This window comes from Scyliorhinus torazame, chromosome 1 (assembly GCF_047496885.1).
Source record: "Scyliorhinus torazame isolate Kashiwa2021f chromosome 1, sScyTor2.1, whole genome shotgun sequence".
In the NCBI taxonomy this organism is placed as follows: domain Eukaryota; kingdom Metazoa; phylum Chordata; class Chondrichthyes; order Carcharhiniformes; family Scyliorhinidae; genus Scyliorhinus; species Scyliorhinus torazame.
Genome location: NC_092707.1, coordinates 92,584,443 through 92,607,297, shown reverse-complemented (window position 1 = coordinate 92,607,297; position 22,855 = coordinate 92,584,443). Strand labels below are relative to the sequence as shown.

Here is a 22,855-nt window from a genome sequence, read left to right as displayed (position 1 = left end):
ATGCAGAGCAACCTCTCCACCCTGTGCCCTGGCGTGGCGGGGGGACCGGTTGGAATTCTTAACTGTTGAGGTCAAGTTTGAGCTGAGGGGAAGGATGGAGGGGTTCTACAATTCATGGGCGTTTTTCATTATGCACTTTCAAGAATTGGATCACATCGAACATGGAGAGGGGGGGGGGTTTGCAGGGAGGGGGACTGTATGTGTTAATGGTGATTATGGGTGACTCCTGATTCCTTTTTGTCATTTGTTTATGTTAACACACAGGCTGCCGTTTGGGGGTTTGGTGGGATTGCTGTTGTTGATATGGGCATTGACATTGTATTCGTTACTGCTTAGTTTATTGTTGGTGGGTGTAAATTTGGGAGAAAATGTGAAAAAGGAGAATAAAAAATATATATTTTTTTAAATGTAGAACACCACTGGAAACAGCCTTCCAGTCACAAACATACTCATCAACAATTATGCTTAGTTTCCTGCCACTGAGCCAATTGTGTTAAAAAGTGCAAGGGTAATTGCGGATAGCGATGAGGACTGTCAGAGGATACAGCAGGATTTAGATTGTTTGGAGACTTGGGCGGAGAGATGGCAGATGGAGTTTAATCCGGACAAATGTGAGGTCATGCATTTTGGAAGGTCTAATGCAGGTAGGGAATATACAGTGAATGGTAGAACCCTCAAGAGTATTGAAAGTCAAAGAGATCTAGGAGTACAGGTCCACAGGTCATTGAAAGGGGCAACACAGGTGGAGAAGGTAGTCAAGAAGGCATACGGCATGCTTGCCTTCATTGGCCGGGGCACTGAGTATAAGAATTGGCAAGTCATGTTGCAGCTGTATAGAACCTTAGTTAGGCCACACTTGGAGTATAGTGTTCAATTCTGGTCGCCACACTACCAGAAGGATGTGGAGGCTTTAGAGAGGGTGCAGAAGAGATTTACCAGAATGTTGCCTGGTATGGAGGGCATTAGCTATGAGAAGCGGTTGAATAAACTCGGTTTGTTTTCACTGGAACGAAGGAGGTTGAGGGGAGACCTGATAGAGGTCTACAAAATTATGAGGGGCATAGACAGAGTGGATAGTCAGAGGCTTTCCCCAGGGTAGAGGGGTCAATTACTAGGGGGCATAGGTTTAAGGTGAGAGGGGCAAGGTTTAGAGTAGATGTACGAGGCAAGTTTTTTTACGTAGAGTGTAGTGGGTGCCTGGAACTCGCTACCGGAGGAGGTGGTGGAAGCAGGGACGATAGTGACATTTAAGGGGCATCTTGACAAATACATGAATAGGATGGGAATAGAGGGATACGGACCCAGGAAGTGTAGAAGATTGTAGTTTAGTCGGGCATCATGGTCGGCACGGGCTTGGAGGGCTGAAGGGCCTGTTCCTGTGCTGTACATTTCTTTGTTCTTTGTTGTAACACATTGAGAGGAAGAATGAGGATAACCTTTATGTACTAAATGATTCAATGTTAAAAGGGACGCAACAATGCAAGTCTTCAGACCGCTTGCAATGAATATCTGACGATGACAAGATAGGTTAACGAGGCTGTTAATAACTCAAATTGAATTCATAGACTTTATAATCAAGAGTACAAGATCCAAGGAATCTATATTAAACACTAGCACAGAGCCAGTTTGATTAGTGCATCCAATTCTGGGCAAGGAAAGACAACAAATATATAAAAAATAAGGTAAACTACAAAACACAAATAATTGGGAGCCCACAAACTTGTTTCTGTAGGTAAAATCTTTTATTTTAGTTATGCTCGTCATTTAGCCACAACTAGCTGGGCGTTAATCAAACAGACCAAAGCCCATGTCATCATCCGACTCCTCCGACTCTTCCTTCTTTACTTCCTTCACTTCCTCCTTGGCAGCAACTGGAGCAGCCTCAACAACAGGGGCCGCAAAAGCTGACGGATCAGCCAGGTATGCCTTCGCCTATTAAGAATAAGGAACAATCATTGCAAAACAATACACCCAATGTCAAAATTAGAATACTGGCAGTTGGCCCAACATTTCCCACACATTTACACAGTGATTCTGAGTAAAATGTGGCACAATGCACTCACGGGAGCATTTACAAAATCTGATATTAAGCCAGATAAGGAGCTATCCAGACAAGTGGCTAAAACATAAGGAGGAAGGTTTTAAGGAATATCTTGATGGAAGAGTGAAGTATAGAGCTGGAGGTGTTGGGGACAGAATTCCAGAGCTTCAGGCCTGATGGCTGAAGGAAAAAAAATCCAAGAAAAATAAATCTCACAAGAGCAGAAGGAACCAATCGCATTCATCAGAATGTACAATTCTAAATTGTTTGGCACAACCGTAAAAAAATGTCAAGCTGCGATTATTTTAACAAATTCCAGCACTTAAAAAAAGAAAATGCACACCTAAAAAGCGAATTTGTTTGATTACTCTGGGTATCTACAATATCTACTACATTGGAGTGATCTTGGAACAGTGTTTTGCAAACTGAATGTTAAGTCAGGAATTAAATCAGGTGTAAGTGGGATCGCTCTGCTAATTAATTTTCAAATTGGAACTTAGGTTAAAAGCTAGAATCTGACTTTAGAACTTTAATACTTGAAAATAAATCGCAAGCTGGTTAAGATATCCAGTTAACAGAAAATGTTGGCAGTTAGCTGTCAATCAACTGAAAGTGGTTGCCTGAATGAGCGGTAATTAATATAACTATAATTTAAGAAAATAGAATCAAACATGGAGATTAGGGATAATGGGCAGAAGATGCTGGCAGGTTTAGTTTACAGGCCCTTTAACTATAGCTGTACATGGTAGGGTGTCAGATATATACAGGGAAATGAGAGACGAGGGGGAGAACATGGTGGATGAGCTGAAGGGAAAATGGGAGGAAGAGCTGGGGGAAGAGATTGAAGAGGGGCTGTGGGCAGATGCCCTACGTAGGGTAAACTCTTCGTCCTCGTGCGCCAGGCTTAGCCTGATACAATTTAAGGTTTTGCACAGGGCACATATGACCGGAGCAAGGCTCAGTAAATTTTTCGGGGTAGAGGATAGGTGTGGGAGATGCTCGAGAAACCCAGCAAACCACACCCACATGTTTTGGTCATGCCCGGCACTGCAGGGGTTCTGGGTGGGGGTGGCGAAGGTGCTTTCAAAGGTTGTGGGGGTCCGGATCGAGCCAGGCTGGGGGCTGGCTATATTCGGGGTTGCAGAAGAGCCGGGTGTGCAGGAGGCGAAAGGCTGATGTTTTGGCCTTTACGTCCCTAGTAGCCCGGCAAAGGATACTGCTTATGTGGAAGGAAGCCAAGCCTCCAGGCGTGGAGACCTGGATAAACGACATGGCAGGGTTTATAAAACTGGAACGGATAAAGTTTGCACTAAGGGGTTCGGCTCATGGGTTCACCAGGCGGTGGCAACCGTTCATTAACTACCTTGCAGAACGATAAAGGAAATGGGAAGGTAACAGCAGCAACCCGGGGGGGGGGGGGGGGGGGGGGGGGGGGGGGGGGGGGGGGGGGCTCACGTGGGTCCACAGGGGTGTTTTTGTAAAGTTATTGGTACTTGGTTATGTATATTGAATTGCTGATTTTATTATTGGGGAGAGCTATTATTTTTGTTATGGCAGTTGCCATTTAGTTTATATTATTTATTTATTTGTTAAAATACGGTCACGGTTATTTATATTGTTTTGCTGTTGTAAAAAGGGGAAAAACCTTTGTACTGTTTTGTATGGCCGAAAAAATTGAATAAAAATATATTTTTTTTAAAAACAAAAAACTATAGCTGTACAGAGCAATGCACACAAAAAATGGAATTTGTAACCAAGGCAATGCCATTAATATCTATGGGAAAAAGTATTGGAGAAATCAGCCTCGAAAAAGTGTGATTAATGTTGAAGGCAAATACATATCAACAAGCAGACAGCAGTGCTGATGATGATGTCAATCCGTCAAAATGGTTTCATAGATGGACCAAAGTTTACTTCAACAATTGTACTATCAGGATATCAGCAGGCAGTAAACCTCCAACACCCCTCACACTTACCGCACCCTGCCCACTGCACCTCTTTAGTCAGCAGTAGATAAAAGTTTAAGATTAAAATAGAATGCGATGAGGCATCACAGGGACGCAGTGGTTAGCACTGCTGTCTCAAGGTACTGAGGACTCGGGTTCGATCCCAGCCCCGGGTCACCGTTTGCATGGAGTTTGCACATTCTCCCCGTGTCTGCATGGGTCTCACGTCCACAACCCAAAGATGTGCAGGGTAGGTGGATTGGCCAGGCTAAATTACCCCTTAATTGGGGGGGAAAAAAAAGAATTGGGCACTCTAAATTTATTTTAAAAAAAGAAACAAAATGAGACCGCAGTCTTAGGACTCAATGCTGGACATGTCCAAACAATACAACACTCGATAAAGCTGAGCTACAGTAAGCTGAAAGAGCACAATGCAAGCCATCATCAAATTGTATACTGCCCTCAACTCAAGATTTCATCTGAACTGTCAGGCTCTCTTGTCTGGATTGAGGAAAGATTGAAGCTTTTGGCATTGCGGTTACAGTGGTAGATAAGATCATAAATAGCATGGAAAATGCAAACCCAGAAAATAAAATTAACATGCAGGATCAAACTGGTAAATTATATATCAAAAACCAGAATTATCGTTCTGTGCTATAAGATTGAGTACATTGAATGGAGACCCAGTTTGTAGCTGTAAAGGACTAAGCAAAAATATGAATTAAGAACAATTAAATGCTGCAATGGGGAACTTCAGGCTCATTCAAAATGCAGCAGGAACTACATCCATATCATCCAGAGTGAACATGTGATTTTGAAGACAATGGGGAGTTGAAATTCGGCTTAAAGACACTTTAACTGTTACCTTTTCAGCTAATGGGAAGGAGTAATCTGTCTCCACAGCGATGGCCAGCACCCTCTTATAGCCATTGATGATGGAGTGTGGTATTGAGGCAATGGTTGGATAACCGATCTGCAGGCACACACTGGCTACATTACGAACTCCCTGTGAAAATAATTGACACCCTCAACTAAGGAGGCAATGCACTGATGGATCCAAAAATCACAGCAGTAAAAGGCAAGCTTACGTGTTTGAATGAAACTGCAATTAAGTCCTAACCCAGCTAACATCACCAGAAAATTTGTGTTGTATTTGTGCATAGTCCCCCCCCACATCTCCCAGACCATTTAACAACAATGAATGCTTGTAACTGAAGTCAAATGTATGTGGCACAGTATTTAGCAGCTTGGCTGCTGAAAGATCATTGGGAATTAATACTTTACAATTTGAACCCCTGAACCATAATTATGTTTGCACATTATGGAAAACCGGCAAAATACATGGAATCCATCACAGCCAAGATCTTCATGGTTTATCAGATCCCAAGCAACGAGATTCAGCACTTCATTCAGCATACCTCCAGGAAACATTTTTGCAGAGTTTCTTCAGTGATATCCAAGACCTCAGGATTGTACACACTGCCATTGTCATAAACCTGCTTGATCACCAAGCCGTAGGAGAAGGGAGAGATGTTCAACATGTTCAGTAGTGTGGCTTCACTGGCTCCCACCTTGTCACCGATCTTGATGAGTTGCACATCACTCTACAGGGCAATTCATTAATTTGTCAAGATAAGAGAGAACATTCTGCACATAAAGCAGTTAGCAGTAAAGGAAAGCATCAAGAATTAAAGATAAACAAGTACCATATAACCTTACTGCTGTTGATTCAACACTAGGAACACAATCAGAGAATCCCTACAGTGCAGCAGCTGGCGATTTGGCCCATTGAGTCTGCACCAACCCTTCGAAAGGGCACTCTACCCAAGGCCCGCTCCCCCTAGCTTAATCTGCACATCCCTGGACACTAAGGGGCAATTCAGCATAGCCAATGCATCTAACCCGCACATCTTTGATCAGTGAGAGGAAATTGGAGCACCCAGAGGAAATCCATACAGACACGGGGAGAACGTACAAACTTCCAAGGGCCCATGGCCAAAATTAAACCGGAGTCCAAGGCGCTGTGAGGCAGCAATGCTAACCACTGTGCCACCCTGCCAGCATGAGTCAGGGACCAGATCAACAAAGGGGAAAGAACATCAGGATGCTAAGAGAAAACCTGATCAAAACCACTAATTTGCATGGTCAGATAAAAGTGGAGAACTTCTTAAAATAATCTCCCAAACATCAAATTAATTTAATAATCTCACAATCCCATTAAAACTCTTTGGCCAATAGCAGATCTGAACATAATTCAATCCCCAGATTGTCAATAAAAAAAACCAAATCCTGAAGGACTCAAAGACCAGCGACCCTATTAATTCAATTTCCAAATCTTCCGATCTGGGGAGACTGAGTAATTCCCGATGTACTCACAAAGAACAAAGAAAAGTACAGCACAGGAACAGGCCCTTCGGCCCTCCAAGCCCGTGCTGACCAGGGAATCAGTGATTCCGACATCCGTGGTATTTACACGGTAAGGTCAAAGTTCCACTTGCCACTTTCACCCTGCCCAGGCTGCTCCGCCATTCCTCCGACAGTGGGATCAGATAGTCAGAACTACGGATACGTGGATTGTTTGTGCTACACCTACCCCGGCTTTTACATTGAGAGTTTTTTCATAGCATGTATAAAACTGTTGAATTTCTAAGTAAATCAGCTGGAATGTCAAAACACTCCAGAATTCCCAGCAATGTTCGCCTCCCTCCTGGGACTCCTACCCCACCCCCTGACTCACAATCTAGAATCCCTGGAGCCCACCAGGTTAATGTCGGAAGAGTCAGTATAGTTGGGGGCTAATCATGGTCAGTGGTGTGAGGTTGTGTAGACAACTCAATTTAAAACAATCTTAGTTGCACTGCTGCCTCACAGCGCCGAAGTCCCAGGTTCGATCCCGGCCCTGGGTGACTGTCCGTGTGGAGTTTGCACATTCTCCCAGTGTTTGCGTGGGTTTCACCCCCACAACCCAAAGATGTGCAGGGCAGGTGGATTGGCCACACTAAATTGCCCCTTAATTGGAAAAAATGAATTGGGTCCTCTAAATTTATATTAAAAAAATAATCTTAGTCAATGATAGGATGACAGACCACAAGGGGCGTGTCTTCAGTTCATGACAAGAAAAGGTGGTGTGGCTGCAACTAGAAAAGGTGGTGTGGCGGCACTGCAATTACATCAAACAATTTGCCTCTCAACTGTGTTCATCCCTGCATTCCTGTTGGAGCTGACATCGGAAGGTGCAAAGGCTCCCACATACAATGGCAAGTGGGCCATTTAAATCAGTCAGCATTGGACACACTCTTTTCAACGCTAACTGGAAGATCCTGGCCAATGAAAACTGTCACAAAAACTGCCCACGGTTTCAGAAAATCACAGGAGCAAGCATGTTAATTTTCAAGCCAATTGTTAAAATTGGTACATGAACTAAGAAATTTAAGACCAGTCGGAAGCAGGTTTCAGTACATTAGGTTGATGGAAGGAAACTGCGAATAAAATGAACACACTCGAGGCTCACACCTCCATTGATTGGCACTCACCAATATTTCAATGGTACCTCTGGAGATCTTAGTGGTGATGCCCAAAGCCTGGAAGAAGGAGGTCTTCTCAGGACCCAGACCTGTGTTCTGACCTGGCACAGTAACCTCACAAGGTGCAATGGCACCAGCACGGGCAGCAGCTGGAACCTATGGAAGAAACACAAGAAATAAGCACTGATGGGATAAAAACACAAAACGACAAGAGTAAAATTTGGTGTTAAACAATACAGGTACAACTAGAAAACATGTTCATGTAAATATTTCATGTTACAATAAAACATCAGGAAAATTCTCAAAAGAAATCATTTTACAGGTAGAGATAGGAACATTTGGCCACAATTAAAAGTTCCCATCATGAGATTTTAGCACAGGAAATGTTATTCAGTTCAAAAAGTGGATGAAAAAACCAATCAATTCTATACAAGGAGTTGATTTCAGGCAACTGAACACTTCACAATTTAAAATTCTCCAGAGGAGCAGCCCAAGAGTTTTACCTTGTTGGACAGCAGCAGGTCACGGATCTCACACAAATCCTCCTTGGTGAATACAAAGCCAACATTGCCACGGATATGGGGCATAAGCCTGGTGAGAAACAATATTTTAGCAAACATACAAAACAATTGCAATAATTCATACATGGCCAAAATCAGCTGAAAATTTATACTTGGGCATCTTGCTTACTTTTCTAGAGCAGGATTGTTCTCCAGGTGGCCTCGGATGGCCTTGCGCATCATGGTATTCTTTCCCATCAGCACAACGGCTTTACCACGCAGTGATATCCGGATGTGCTGCATCTGTTTGGACCCAACATTGTCTGCCCCAACAATGAAACATTTTGGATAGTCATCCAATAGTTGCTAAAGAGAAATCACAGATAAATTGTACGCATGTGCAAGCCAACCAGACCCCATCAGCTTTCTGTTTCTTTATATGAAACAAAGATGTACAGCTCAAATATGCATCCTACCACCAATTTTATTATGGTATTGGCTCCTTGCTTACAGGGAAGAGTTGATTGTTCATGGGACGTGATTGTAACTGACAAGGCCAGCATTTATTGCCCACTCCTAATTGCCTTCAGTAAAATGTTGGTAGGCCACCTTCTTGAATTTCTGCAGTAAGCCAAGAAAATGTCTGACTTGGAAGGGAACTTGCAGGTGGTGGCATGGCCACACCTGCTACCCTTTGTTATTCTAGGTGATAAAGGGTTTGGAAGGTGCTATTAAGGATCCTTGGCAGGGGCACCTTAGATCCCTACCTAATGCAGTTTTCATTTTTTCTCCTATTTAAATAATATACTGTTTTTCTGTTCTTCCTGTCAAAGTGGATGGGTTCACATTCACCCACATTATACTCCATCTGCTAATTCACTCACAATCTATCTAAATCCCTTTGTAGACCATGTCTCCATCACTATTTACTTTCCTACTATTTTTGGTCATCAGCAAGTTTAGCAACCATACATTTGATCCCTTCAACGAAGTCATTGATATAGATTAAAGATAGAGGCCCCAGCAGTGAACCCTGAGGCACACCACTGATTACATTGTCCCAACCCAAAATTTACCTATTTATCCCTACTCTCGGCTTCCTGTTAGTGAACCAATTCTCTGCCCATACTAATGTATCTACCTACATCAGCGTTCTTATTTTGCCTTATTTAGTAACCATTGACATGGCACATTATTGAAGACCTTTTGGAAATCTAAGTATGCCATATCCACAGGTTCCAACTTACCCATGTTGCTTCTTACTTCCTCAAAATAACTCATAAATTAGCCTAAACAAAATTCCTTTTCAACAAAGCAGCACGGTAGCACAAGTGATAGCACTGTGGCTTCACAGCACCAGGGTCCCAGGTTCGATTCCCTGCCGGGTCACTGTCTGTGCGGAGTCTGCATGCTTTCCACGTGTCTGCGTGGGTTTCCTCCGGGTGCTCCGGTTTCCTTCCACAGTCCAAAGACGTGCAGGTTAGGTGGATTGGCCATGATAAATTGCCCTTAGTGACCAAAACGGTTCGGAGGGATTATTGCAGTGTTCTTCAAAAACTCAGGGGCGCGATCCACGTGTGGGTCGCGGAGCCGTCCTTCGCGGCGCTCCCGATCGCTCAAATCCCCGCGCAGCAGCCGGCTTTTAATAACGCCGGCTGCAGGCGGCCTTTAAAATGGCCGCGAACATGTAAAAGTTTCAGCCGCATTGCGCATCGATGATCGGGCGCGCATGCGCAGTGCTGCCGCTATTTTTTTAAACGGTTGCAGCTTTTTGTTTTACAAGTTTGGGGTTTTTTATTTATTTAATTATTTTTTTACAAGTTTGGGGGTTTTTTATTCATTTAATTATTACTTTTTTTTCATTTTTTAAATTCATTTTATTTTAAATTTTTTTTTTAACAAGTTCGGGGGGGGGGGGGGTTATTCGATAAAATTTTACAGGAAAAAAATGCAGAACTTTAGACAGATGGAGACTCCATACTTTCCGACACCAGAAGGCTTCACCTTCATCCAACAGGTTCCATTGGAGGAGTGTGTACGAGGGCCAAAGGGACCCAAAACCATTTCCTCCATTTTTATCAGTAGCAAACAAGGTAAGAGAAAATGGTGGGTCGCTCAGTTCAGCCGGCGTGGGTCGCGAAGGTCGGCTGGGTAGGGTCCCGCAGGTCGGCCGGGTTGGGTCCCGAACGTTGGCTGGTTGGTAAAAATGGGTCCCCGGAAAAAAAGTTTGAAGAACACTGGGTTATTGGGTTACGGGGATATGGTGGCGGTAAGGGCTTAAGTGGGTCGGTGCAGACTCGATGGGCCGAATAGCCTCCTTCTGCAGTGTATGTTCTAAACCACGTTGACTCTGCCTAACTGCATTTTTGAGGAAAAGCAATATTTTTAAAGTGCCCTGCCATAACCTCCTTTACAATAGATTCTAGCATTTTACCGACGACAGATGCTAAGCTAATTGGCCTGTAGTTTCCTGCTTTCTGTCTCTCTCCTTTCAATACAGGATTATATCTGCAATTTTCAACCTGACGAGACCGTTCCAAAATCAAGGGAATGCTGGAAATTTACAATCAAGGCCTCTATTATCTCTGCATCCAATTCTTTTAGGACACTGGGATGCAGGCCATCGGATCGGATTTCCTAATTTTGATTCCACAGACTTTCTCTTTCTCTCGAAGACCCACACTCACTTCAGCTACTTTTCTTCTAAAAAAATTGTAGGAACTCTTTTCTCTCATAGTCTTAATTTCTCTCACCTTATTACTTGTCTAGTTATTCTTTGCTGATTGTTAAAGTCTGTCCAATCTCTGAACTACCACTAACCTTCACAAAATTCATTAGAATCATAACATTTACAGTGCAGGAGGCCATTCAGCTCATCGAGTCTGCACCAGCCCTTGGAAAGAGCACCCTACCCAAGCCCACACCTCCACCCTATCCCCATAATCCAGTAACCCCACCCAACATTTTTGGACACTAAGCGCAATTTATCATGCCCAATCCACCGAGCCCGCACATCTTTGGACTGTGGGAGGAAACCGGAGCACCCGGTGGAAGCCCATGCAGAAATGGGGAGAACGTGCAGACTCCACACAGTGACCCAAGCCGGGAATCGAACCTGGGACCCTGGAGCTGTGAAGCAACGGTGCTAACCACTGTGCTACCATGCTGCCCTTGTACGCCTTTTCTTTCAAATTGATGCTATCTTTAACATCCTTAATTAAGGCGCGGACGGTGCATCCTTCTCCCAAGTCTTTCTTTCTCACTGGAATGTATCTTTGCTAAAAGTTATGAAACAGCTCCTTAAATGTCAGACACTGCATTTCTTCTGCCCTACCACAACCTATTTTCAAAAGTTCACTTTATCCAGCCAACTTCATACCCTTGTAATCGCCTTTTAAGTTTAAAACAGTTTAGACCCACCCTTCTCTTCCTCAAACTGAATGCAAAATTCAATCGTCATGATCACTGCTACATAGCGGCATCTTTGCTATGAGGTCATTGATTAATCCTGATTACTGCAACTGTATTCTGAAGAGTATTTAAAATCTAAAATTTATTGAAATTTAACTTCTGAAAGGGGAGTAATTTCTACTGCTTTACACTGCTCTCTTATCTAACTCCACTTTCATCAGGTCTAGCAAAACAACATGCAATTTGGACAGCTCATAAAAGAGAAGATTACTCACAATAATTTTCAAAAAATAGCTGGACTTCCACGCAGCTCGGTCTTCCCTGGGCATCTTTAAGTGCTTCCAAGGATTGCCACTGACTGGTTTAAAGACAAGGTTTTACTGCAAGACAATGAGAAAAAGTACAATGAGGCAAGTATTTATAACTAAAAGAACATCCTGCGATAAAACAATATGGCATCCTCCCCATTATCATTTAAAAGCTTCAGTCCCTTCAATAGCCACAATTAACATGTATGCCTAGTACCCCAAATCAAATTAGCCAAGATGGGAAATCCTGTCAAAAAGCAAGCTCTTTTAGAAAGTTTAATGAAAAGACATAATCAGATTGGCTTGAAGTGCACCCTCCTGTTCCCTGTCAAATATTCACTGTCAAATTCACTTGCTCGAACAATTTGCCAGTGAACTAAATAAATAATCAATCTTTATTAGTGCCATAAGTAGGTTTACATTAATACTGCATTGAAGTTACTGTGAAAATCCCCTTGTTGCCACACTCCAGCACCTGTTCGGGTGCACGGAGTGAGAATTCAGAATGTCCAATTCACCTAACAGCACATCTTTGGGGTCTTGTGGGAGGAAACCGGAGCGCCCAGAAGTAATCCACGCAGACACAGGGAGAACGTGTAGATTCCGCATTCAGTGACACAAGCCGAATATCAAACTTGGGACCCTGGCACTGTGAAGCAACAGTGTTAACCACTGTGCTGCTGTGCCACCCCACCGAACTACGAGTATTTATACCCCTTGTATCCCAGCATTAGTTATTAAGTTCAGGCAATCTGACAAAACTCCAAGCTTGTTCTCAGCACATATATCCAGTGGTCATTTAGTCAGGAAGGTACCATATTTCATTGCCACTCCACCGAGTTAGCTGCAGCAATGGTCAAAATCATTAGGAGAAAATTAATCAAAACAAGAACAATCTCCTGTATTTACATAACATCTTTTACAACTTCAACATATCGCAAAGGGCTTTGGAGCCAATAAAGCATGCTTTTAAAATGTAGTCACTGTTATGTCAGGAAACTGCAGCACAAACTAAATAGCAACGAGTCAAAAAGTGCATGATCTTTTTTAATCAGATGTTGATTGTGCATAAATATTTGCAGGGCACTAACATACTCCGTGTACCCAAACAGGCGCTGGAATGTGGTGACTAGGGGCTTTTCACATTAACTTCATTGCAGTGTTAATGTAAACCTACTTATGGCACTAATAAAGATTGATTATTTATTTAGTTCACTGGCAAATTGTTCGAGCAAGTGAATTTGACAGTGAATATTTGACAGGGAACAGGAGGGTGCACTTCAAGCCAATCTGATTATGTCTTTTCATTAAACTTTCTAAAAGAGCTTGCTTTTTGACAGGATTTCCCATCTTGGCTACTTGTGACAATAAAGATTATAAAAAATTTAAAGATTATATTATAAAACCCTTGTGGGGAATCTAGATCCATTGGGCAGTTTCAGAATAAAGGGTTTCCTATGCAAGACAGAAAAGAGGAATTTTTCCTCTGAAACTGATTAATCTTTGGAATTCTCAATCCGAGTAGGGGAGGCTGGGTTGTTGAATATATTCAAGGCCGACAACTTCTGATCTGCAAGGGCGTCACGGGTTATTTGAGGGAGAAGATTCAAGCAGGAAAGTAGGACTTGAACCTACAACTTACTGACTTAAAAACCAAAGTGCTACTACTGCACCATTTATTTAATCAAGTATCATTTCTACTAGCAAACGCTGCTGGAAGCAAATGCAATTCTTCCCTCCATTCCTGGCTGTCTCACAGTACCAATTAATTCTGATCTTTTGAGAATGCTCATGCCCATCATCACCCATTGCAAATGAATCCCCAGCCTTGGTCCACCTCCAGTCCAATCAAAAAGAATCGGCAAGTTTCCGACCTCCCGTGGCCAAATCTCCGAGTACCTGAGAGATTTTATTTGAGCACTGGTCCACCACACAGGCATTCAAACAAGTCCTTTCCATAATCACACTGAGGGAAGTATTTTGATGGGAAGGTATTAGAGAATGCAGAGCTTCAGTCACAGAAAATCTGGAGAAATGTTCAATCAATCAAATTAATAAATCAAAAGAGAGGAAATTTGACATAAAGGTTTTCAAAATCATGAAGAGTGTAGATAGAGAGCTGTTCCCATTGGTTGAGGACCAGAGGGCAAATGTAAAGTAAATGGCAAAAGAAGCAATGGCACAACACAAGGAAAAATCTATTCATGCAGTGTTTAGGATTTAGAATGCACCGCCTGAGAATGTGGTGGAGGTAGGTTTAATTGACTTCCAAAAGGTAATTGAACTATCATAAAAAGTAAATAAATTGCAGGAATACAGGGAAAAGGGGTTTCAGAAACCCAGCACAAACACAACAGGCCAAAAAGCCTATGTCTGCAGCCATTCTATGATTAACAGTCAATAAACAGGACAATAATTGCAGACACCCACAGCCAAACCCAGATAGATCAAAAATAATGGAATGCCCTATCAATAATAATAGTTGCAATGAGGAAGTGAATAAAAAAGTAAACAATAACTTAAAACAGATTTGGACAACAAAGATAAATGAATACATCGTGCAAAGCTGCCACAGGCACAAGAGCCCCTTTCACATAGTCAACTTGGCGTATTGGTGGGCTCTCACCTCAAGTCATATGGTGGTGGAATCAATAAGCAGTCCATAATCCAGACTAACATTTAGTATTGATGGGAGTGCTGCATTTCAAGAGGCACTTTCTTTCATTGGAGAGATTAAACCACGGCCCATATTAACAGTTCAGGTGGACATAAAATCATATGAAAATGTTCAAAGAGCAAGGGACGGCTCAGTGTTGCCCTGGTCAATATCTATCTCTTAATCTAATCAGGGTTATTGAACACAGTAAGAAGCCTGACAACACCAGGTTATAGTCCAACAGGTTTGTTTCAAATCACTAGCTTTCAGAGCACTGCTAGTGCTCGGAAAGCTAGTGATTTGAAACAAACCTGTTGGACTTTAACCTGGTGTTGTAAGACTTCTTACTGTGCTCACCCCAGTCCAACGCCGGCATCTCCACATCAGGATTATTGAAACAGGACATTTAATTAGATGGATGGATCCCAATTTCTACTGCCCTTTGAATGAAGAAAAGTGCTTGCTGACTTCAATACTACACTACCTAGTTTAATTTTAAAATTACACCTTACACGTAACTTTTTTTAAATTTACCCTTTAACATTGTCTTTTGATCTTCCACAATCAAGGAAATACATGCTGTTGGTACAACCAGCCTGAATAATGTAACGTTTTTAGCCGCTGGTAAATTACATTAAAACAGGGAGTACATTTCAAAATGAGGTTCAAATGAGGCAGCAAAAATATGTTGGCGATTTCAGGTTGTTTGAATGCAAGTTCTTTATTTTAAAAACCCTGATTCGGCAATAGGGTTGTGTGCGTCAGAAATTATTTCAGGACAATCCGCAGTTAATGAGGGTCTACAACTCAAATAACCAGCATCGCCCTCCAGAGGCTTAGAGCCCAGGAGACCCGCACCATATGGGCTGCGGAGAGCCACCCGGACACCTGGCGGCTGTGGGGCCCGAAACCGGGTTGAGAAGCGGCAGGAACGCCGACACGTGTCACGGAGCGGCCTCCGGGCCCAGGAGGGTGAAACCGGCCGCGAGACGCAGCATCGCTCAGGTAACCGGTTTTGGTGGGGCCTGAAGGCAAGGCCGGCTGCCTAGCCGCAGACTTCGGCAGCTCGGAGCTTGGGCCGCTCTCTCTCTCTCCAGCCCGGAGTTTGGGCCGCTCTCTCGCCACCCCGCACTCACCTCCCGAGCTCCGGCAAGAAAGGGGGAGGCGAGACCCGGGCTGCCCCAATAGGCACCGCGCCGCCAGCAGCGCACCAATCACAGCACACATTGCGGCCCTATTAGCCAATCAGACAGCCGGGACTGGAGCGCACCAGTCATAACAGGCGTCTGCGGAACAATCAGCCAATCACAGCACGAACCGCACAACCCTCATACCATCTGACCAATCAGACAACGGAGAAGGCAGGACAGTCTGCCAATCAGAATGCATATTCGGCAGGCACTTTCCTCCAATAGAATCATAGAGTAGAATCCATGCGGCCCATTGAGTCTGTAGCGACCCTTTGAAAGTGCACCCTTGCTGGACCCATTTCCCCATCTTATCCCCGTAACCCCACCTAACCCGCACATCTTTGGACTGTGGGAGGAACCCCGAGCACCCAGGGAAACCCCACGCAGACATGGGGAGAACGTGCAAACTCCACACAGTCACCTAAGGACAGAAGTGAACCCGGGTCCCTGGTGCTGTGAGGCAGCACTGCTAACCCCTGTGCCACCCACCTAATGAGACTAAGCGAATGTTCAACCAATAGCTGCTGGGGAAGGATTCATTTTAGATAAAGAGATATTTGAAAAATGGCGGACGGTTATGTTCTCATGTTTTAGAAAATAATGCAGCAAAATAAATAAAGAAGCTACAACATATGGGCAGCACGGTAGCATTGTGGATACACAATTGCTTCACAGCTCCAGGGTTCCAGGTTCGATTCGGGCTTGAGTCACTGTCTGTGTGGAGTCTGCACATCCGCCCTGTGTGTGCGTGGGTTTCCTCTGGGTGCTCCGGTTTCCTCCCACAGTCCAAAGATGTGCAAGTTAGGTGGATTGGCCATGATAAATTGCCCTTAGTGTCCAAAATTGCCCTTAGTGTTGGGTGGGGTTACTGGGTTATGGGAATAGGGTGGAGGTTTTGACCTTGGGTAGGGTGCCCTTTCCAAGAGCCGGTGCAGACTCGATGGGCCGAATGGCCTTATTCTGCACTGTAAATTCTATGATAATCTATGATATGGCAAGTAATGTTCTGGTGTTTCAAAATGCTAAATAAAAATAAGCCCAGCTAAAGGCGAGTTATTGAAAGAACTAAATGAGGTGACCAAGTCAGTGGTACCTCCTATTTAAAGGTTTTAATATTTTTTCTCTCAGAGCATTGAGCAACTTTCAAACTCTGCTTCAGAAGGCGGTGGAAGTGGATTCACTGAATATTTTTAAGGCAAAGGTAAATAGATCAGTAGATCCCAACCTGTCGTCCGCAGAACCCAGTGGTCTGCAAGGGTACTGCAGTGGTCTGTGAAAGAAGAAAGGTCTGAAGAAAGGGAAAAGTCTGTTGAAGAAAAATGAGTACCTTATAAATATCATTATTTTCACAATATAGCGTTTCACTGAGATTAAATAGTGTGGCATCTTCGTATGACGTGAAAGTGAACCTCCGCGCATGCGACAGCTAGGAAGCATTATTAGCCTGGTGAAGTTAAAATGGATTGATGCCTTTCATCTACCACGCTTAAGAAAAAAGAGACATATGGTCAAAATGACAGTGAGGTATCAGCAAATGCAACTCAGCACATCAAGAGTAGGCAATAAGTGCGGAGAAAATACAACAGTGACTACTTAGAACTGGAATTTACTTAGTCAGGCACTGAAAACGAACTGTTGCCATTATGTTTCGAGCTTTCACAAATGATCATCTGGACTCAAAAAGAACAAAGAACAAAGAAAAGTAAAGCACAGGAACAGGCGCTTTGGCCCTCCAAGCCTGCGCCGACCATGCTGCCCGTCTAAACTAAAATCTTCTACACTTCCGGGGTCCGTATCCCTCTATTCCCATCCTATTCATGTATTTGTCAAGATGCCCCTTAAACGTCACTATTGTCCCTGCTTCCACCACCTCCTCCGGCAGCGAATTCCAGGCACCCACTACCCTCTGTGTAAAAAACTTGCCTCGTACATCTCCTATAAACCTTGCCCCTCGCACCTTAAACCTATGCCCTCGAGTAATTGATCCCTCTACCCTGGGAAAATGTCTCTGACTATCCATTCTGTCTATGCCCCTAATAATTTTGTAGACCTCTATCAGGTCTCCCCTCAACCTCCTTCATTCCAGTGAGAACAAACCAAGTTTATTCAACCTCTCCTCATAGCTAATGCCCTCCAGACAAGGCAACATCCTGGTAAGTCTCTTCTGCACCCTCTCCAAAGCCTCCACATCCTTCTGGCAGTGTGGCGACCAGAATTGAACACTATACTCCAAGTGTAGCCATGTTGCAACCTTCTATACAGTTGCAACATGACTTGCCACTTTTTATACTCAATGCCCCGGCCAATGAAGGCAAGCATGCCGTATGCCTTCTTGACTACCTTCTCCACCTGTGTTGCCCCTTTCAGTGACCTGTGGACTTGTACACCTAGATCTCTCTGACTGTCAATACTCTTGAGGGTTCTACTATTCACTGTATATTCCCAACCTGTATTAGACCTTCGAAAATTTGTCACATTTGTCCGGTTTAAACTCCATCTGCCATCTCTCCGCCCAAGTCTCCAAACAATCTAAATCCTGCTGTATCCTCTGACAGTCCTCATCGCTATCTGCAATTCCACCAACCTTTGTGTCGTCCGCAAACTTGCTAATCAGACCAGTTACATTTTCCTCCAAATCATTTGTATATACTACGAACAGCAAAGGTCCCAGCACTGAACCCTGCGGAACACCACTAGTCACAGCCCTCCAATCAGAAAAGCATCCTTCCATTGCTAATCTCTGCTTTCTATGACCTAGCCAGTTCTGTATCCATCTTGTCAGCTCATCTCTGATCCCGTGTGACTTCACCTTTTGTACCAGTCTGCCATGAGGGACCTTGTCAAAGGCGTTACTGAAGTCCATATAGATAACATCCACTGCCCTACCTGCATCAATCATCTTTGTGACCACCTCAAAAAACTCTATCAAGTTAGTGAGACACAACTTCCCCTTCACAAAACCGTGCTGCCTCTCGCTAATACGTCCACTTGCTTCCAAATGGGAGTAGATCCTGTCTCAAAGAATTCTCTCCAGTAATTTCCCTACCATTGACGTAAGGCTCACCAGCCTGTAGTTCCCTGGATTATCCTTGCTACAAAGGAACAACATTGGCTATTCTCCAGTCCTCCGGAAAATCACCTGAAGAGAGTAAGGATACAAAGGTTTCTGTCAAGGCCTCTGCAATTTCCTCTCTTGCCTCCTTCAGTATTCTGGGGTAGATCCCATGAGGCCCTGGGGACTTATCTACCTTAATATTTTTTCAAGACACCTCGTCTTTTTGGATCTCAATGTGACCAGGGCTATCTACACATCCTTCTCCAGACTCAACATCCACCAATTCCTTCTCTTTGGTGAATACTGATGCAAAGTATTCATTTAGTACCTCGCCCATTTCCTCTGGCTCCACACATAGATTTCCTCCCCTGTCCTTCAGTGGGCCAACCCTTTCCCTGGCTACCCACTTGCTTTTTATGTACGTGTAAAAACCCTTGGGATTGGACTTCCGGTTGCGGCTATGCCTAGGTAGGTCGCATGGTCGGCAGCTTCCGCCGAGAATGGACTTCTGGGCCCTTTTACGGAGCTCCAGCGGCACTTGGACAATGATTCCCGGTGTGGGAAGGAAACAGTGAGGGTCGCCCAGCGCTGTATGGAGTGGATCAGGAGTGGGGCGATCAAAAAACAAAAAAAACGGCTTTGGAGAAGAGAGGAGAACGGGCGTGATAAAACAAGATGGCGGCTGGCGGGGATCAGGCAACATGGGCCCAGTGGTCACGGGAGCAGCAGAAGTTTCTCAGAAGCTGCTTCACCGACTTAAAGGTGGAGATGTTGGCCCCTATGAAGGCTTCGATTGACATGTTGGTGGAGACCCAGAAGATGCAGGGGACGGCGATCATGGAAGTGCAGCAGAAGGCCTCTGATAACGAGGATGAGATTTTGGGCCTGGTGGTTAGAGTGGAGGCATACGAGGCTCTGCACAAAAGATGGCAAGAGAGGCTGGAAGACCTTGAAAACAGGTCAAGGAGGCAGAACCTGCGGATTCTGGGTCTCCCTGAAGGCGTGGAGGGGTCGGATGCTGGTGCGTATGTGACCATGATGCTGGGAACGCTGATGGGCGTGGGGGCTTTCCCGCGACCCCTGGAGCTGGATGGGGCACACGGAGTCCTGGCAAGGAGGCCTAGGGCGAACGTGCCGCCGAGAGCTATGGTGGTAACATTCCACCGCTTCACCGACAAGGAGTGTGTCCTGCGACGGGCGAAGAAGGAGCAAAGTAGCAGGTGGGAGAACTGTGAGATCCGTATTTACCAGGACTGGGGTGCAGAGCTGGCCAAGAGGCATGCGGATTCAATCGGGCCAAGGCGGTCCTCCACAGCAAAGGGGTGAAGTAGGGCTGTTACAACCAGCGAGGCTGTGGGTTACATATCAGCACCGGCACCACTATTTTGATACGCCAGATGAGGCGTGGACTTTTATCAAGAACGAGAAGCTGGACTTGAACTAATGGACTGCAGTATGTTGTTGGGGCAGGGTGGTGGGGGCTTGGTGGGGGGGGGGGGGGCTTTCCCTGGCGGGCAGGGTGCAAGTCCGTGAAGGTGACGGTCCTTCCCAGGTTCTTGTTCGTCTTCCAGTGCCTTCCCATCCTCATCCCCAAGTCCTTCTTCAAGTGGGTGAACAGGATTATCACTAGATTTGTGTGGGCAAACAAGACCCCGCGTGTTAAGAGACTGTTCTTAGAGCGCAGTCGGGGTGGGGGTGGGCTGGCGCTGCAGAACATCTACAGCTATTATTGGGCAGCGAATATATCCATGATTCGGAAATGGGTAGTAGAGGGTGGAGGGTGGGGGGTGGGGGCGGCGTGGAAACGGTTGGAGGCGGCGTCTTGCAGGGATACTAGCCTGGGGGCACTGATGACGGCTCCGCTGCCGCTCCCGCCGACACGGTACACCACGAGCCCGGTGGTGATGGCGACATTGAGGATCTGGGGTCTGTGGAGATGGCACAAGGGGGAGGTAAGGGCTTCAGTCTGGACCCCGATACGAAACAATCACAGGTTTGTTCCAGGTAGAATAGATGGTGGGTTCCTAAACTGGCACAGAGCGGGTATCAAAAGGATGGGGGTCTTGTTTATTGACGGGACTTTTGCTAGCCAGAGGACGCTGGAAGAGAAATTTGGGTTGCCCCCAGTGAATAAATTTAGGTACCTGCAGGTCCGGGCTTTCGTGAGGAAGCAGGTGGGGGAATTTCCGCTGCTACCGGCCCGGAGGATACAGGGCAGGGTGGTCTCGGGCGTATGGGTAGGGGACAGGAAGGTATCGGACATATACCAGGAGCTGCAGGAGGCCTCGGAGGCCTCGGTGGAAGAGCTGAAGGGCAAGTGGGAGGAGGAGCTGAGTGAGGAGCTGGATGAGGGCCTGTGGGCTGACGCCCTGGGCAGGGTCAATTCCTCCTTATCTTGCGCCAGGCTTAGCCTGATTCAGTTTAAGGTGGTGCACCGGGCGCATATGACAGGGGCGAGAATGAGCAAGTTCTTTGGGGAGAGGACAGGTGCGTGAGGTGTTCAGGGAGCCCAGCAAACCATGTCCATATGTTTTGGGCATGCCCGGCACTTACAGAATTTTGGAAAGGCTTTGCAAAGGCTATGTCCAAGATCTTGGATACTCGGGTAAAGCCGAGCTGGGGGATAGCGATATTTGGGGTGTCAGAAGATCCGGGAGTGCAGGAGTCGAAAGAGGCCAGAGTCTTGGCCTTTGCCTCCTTGGCGCACAGGTGCATCTGTGCCATCACCGACACCCTGTATGCCCTTGCAGACCGGTACATACAGTTCCTTGTGGACCGCGCCACCAGGATGGCCGGGCAGCGGGGTTCACTGGTGTTGCTGGGATGCCCAGGTCCAGTGATAATCGATGGGGTGCATGTCGCCCTGCGGCCACCGGCAGATAACAGGCCGATGTTCCCGAACAGGAAGGGGTACTACTCCATGAATGTTCAGGTGGTCTGTGATCACCAGGTGAAGATCCTGCACGTCTGCGCCCGTTACCTGGGCAGTGTACATGAGTCATTCATCTTGGCACAATCATTCATCCTCGGCATGTTCGAGAGACGCCCCCCGGCTGCGGGGCTGACTGCTGGGCAACAGGGGTTACCCGTTGCAGTCGTGGCTGATGACGCCTATACGGAGGCCACAGAGCGATGCGGAGAACCGCTACAATGATGCCCATTGTGCTACTAGGGGTGTGGTGGACATGTGCTTCGGGGTACTGAAAATGTGTTTCAGGTGCCTCGACCGCTCTGGAGGGGCACTCCAGTACGAGTCAAGGAGAGTTGCCCACATCGTTGTGGTCTGCTGCGTCCTCCACAATATAGCCCAGCAGAGGGGCGATGTGCTGGAGGAGGAGCAAGGGCAAGCCTCTCCAGACGAGGAGGATGAGGGGGAGGGGGACAATGGGCGGGACATGGGGGATGGCCATGCACGGGTGACTGCACTACACCATCTGCAGGGCCAGCGAGCACGGGGCGCTTTAGCCGACGCACGTTTCACCAACTGGGGAGGGGGGGTTTGCTGTGCAGGGGCAGGGACATCAAAATACTGCACCCCCTCACCACCAGACGCCCTCACCACCACACCACTGGACACACTCACCTGCCCCACCACCGAACACCCTCACCTCCCCCACCACCGAACCACCCGCATGCAAATCCCCCTCCATTATATATCCACCTGCGGCACAACGAGCTGGGACACTGGGTTGCCTGTGACAGCGGGTCTGTGCATGGGATGGAGGATTATGATAGCCCGCTCTGCGATGAGCTCCATGCTCCACTTCGTTAGATAATGGCTGACTCACACCTACAGTAGCACCTTCCACGTGGGTGATCCCCGCATGCGAGCTGGCCAGTCCATCACATGGCCCTGTCGAATCGCTGGGGGCGGGGTGATGGGGACGTTTGGGGAGGGGTGGGTTTGCACCACCCAGCCCATTGGGCCTCACTCATCCACCACCCCCCACCCCTAGTGGCCATCACTTAGCGCCTCAACTGCGCACCCATCAGACAGAGCACAGAGGCAGCTTTCATCGGTGTTAACATGAGTTTAACGTGCAGAGATTTAAAAAATATATTTTTTATTCTCCTTTTTCATATTTTCTCCCAAATTTACACCCAACAATAAACAATAATCAGTAACGAATGTAATGTCAATCCCCATATCAATAACAACAATCCCATCCTCCCACCAAACCCCCAAACATTAGCCCGCATGTTAACATAAACAAATGACAAAAA

General features: G+C 45.9%; 1 protein-coding gene across 1 annotated transcript; it reads right to left on the bottom strand.

Moving 5' to 3' along the window:
- Window positions 1–1,720: 1,720 nt before the first annotated feature.
- rplp0 (ribosomal protein, large, P0) lies at window positions 1,721–11,808 on the bottom strand. Its single transcript, XM_072498047.1, has 7 exons — window positions 11,698–11,808; window positions 8,202–8,377; window positions 8,015–8,102; window positions 7,521–7,667; window positions 5,406–5,591; window positions 4,853–4,993; window positions 1,721–1,932 (listed from the first exon to the last, which is right to left on the bottom strand). Exons 1-7 carry the CDS (start codon window positions 11,749–11,751, stop codon window positions 1,786–1,788), a joined length of 939 nt encoding a protein of 312 aa, XP_072354148.1. The 5' UTR covers window positions 11,752–11,808; the 3' UTR covers window positions 1,721–1,785.
- Between the last annotated feature and the right edge of the window lie 11,047 nt (window positions 11,809–22,855).

Bases quoted from the DNA above. Each gene is read 5' to 3' on its own strand.
- rplp0 (XM_072498047.1), bottom strand. From the start codon at position 11,751: ATGCCCAGGGAAGACCGAGCTGCGTGGAAGTCCAGCTATTTTTTGAAA. The intron at 7,668-8,014 runs GTAAAACTCTTG...TTTCTTCCATAG, and splicing joins ACCTGCTGCTGTCCAACAAG to GTTCCAGCTGCTGCCCGTGC. The intron at 5,592-7,520 runs GTGAGTGCCAAT...ATTGCCCTGTAG, and splicing joins GAGGTACCATTGAAATATTG to AGTGATGTGCAACTCATCAA.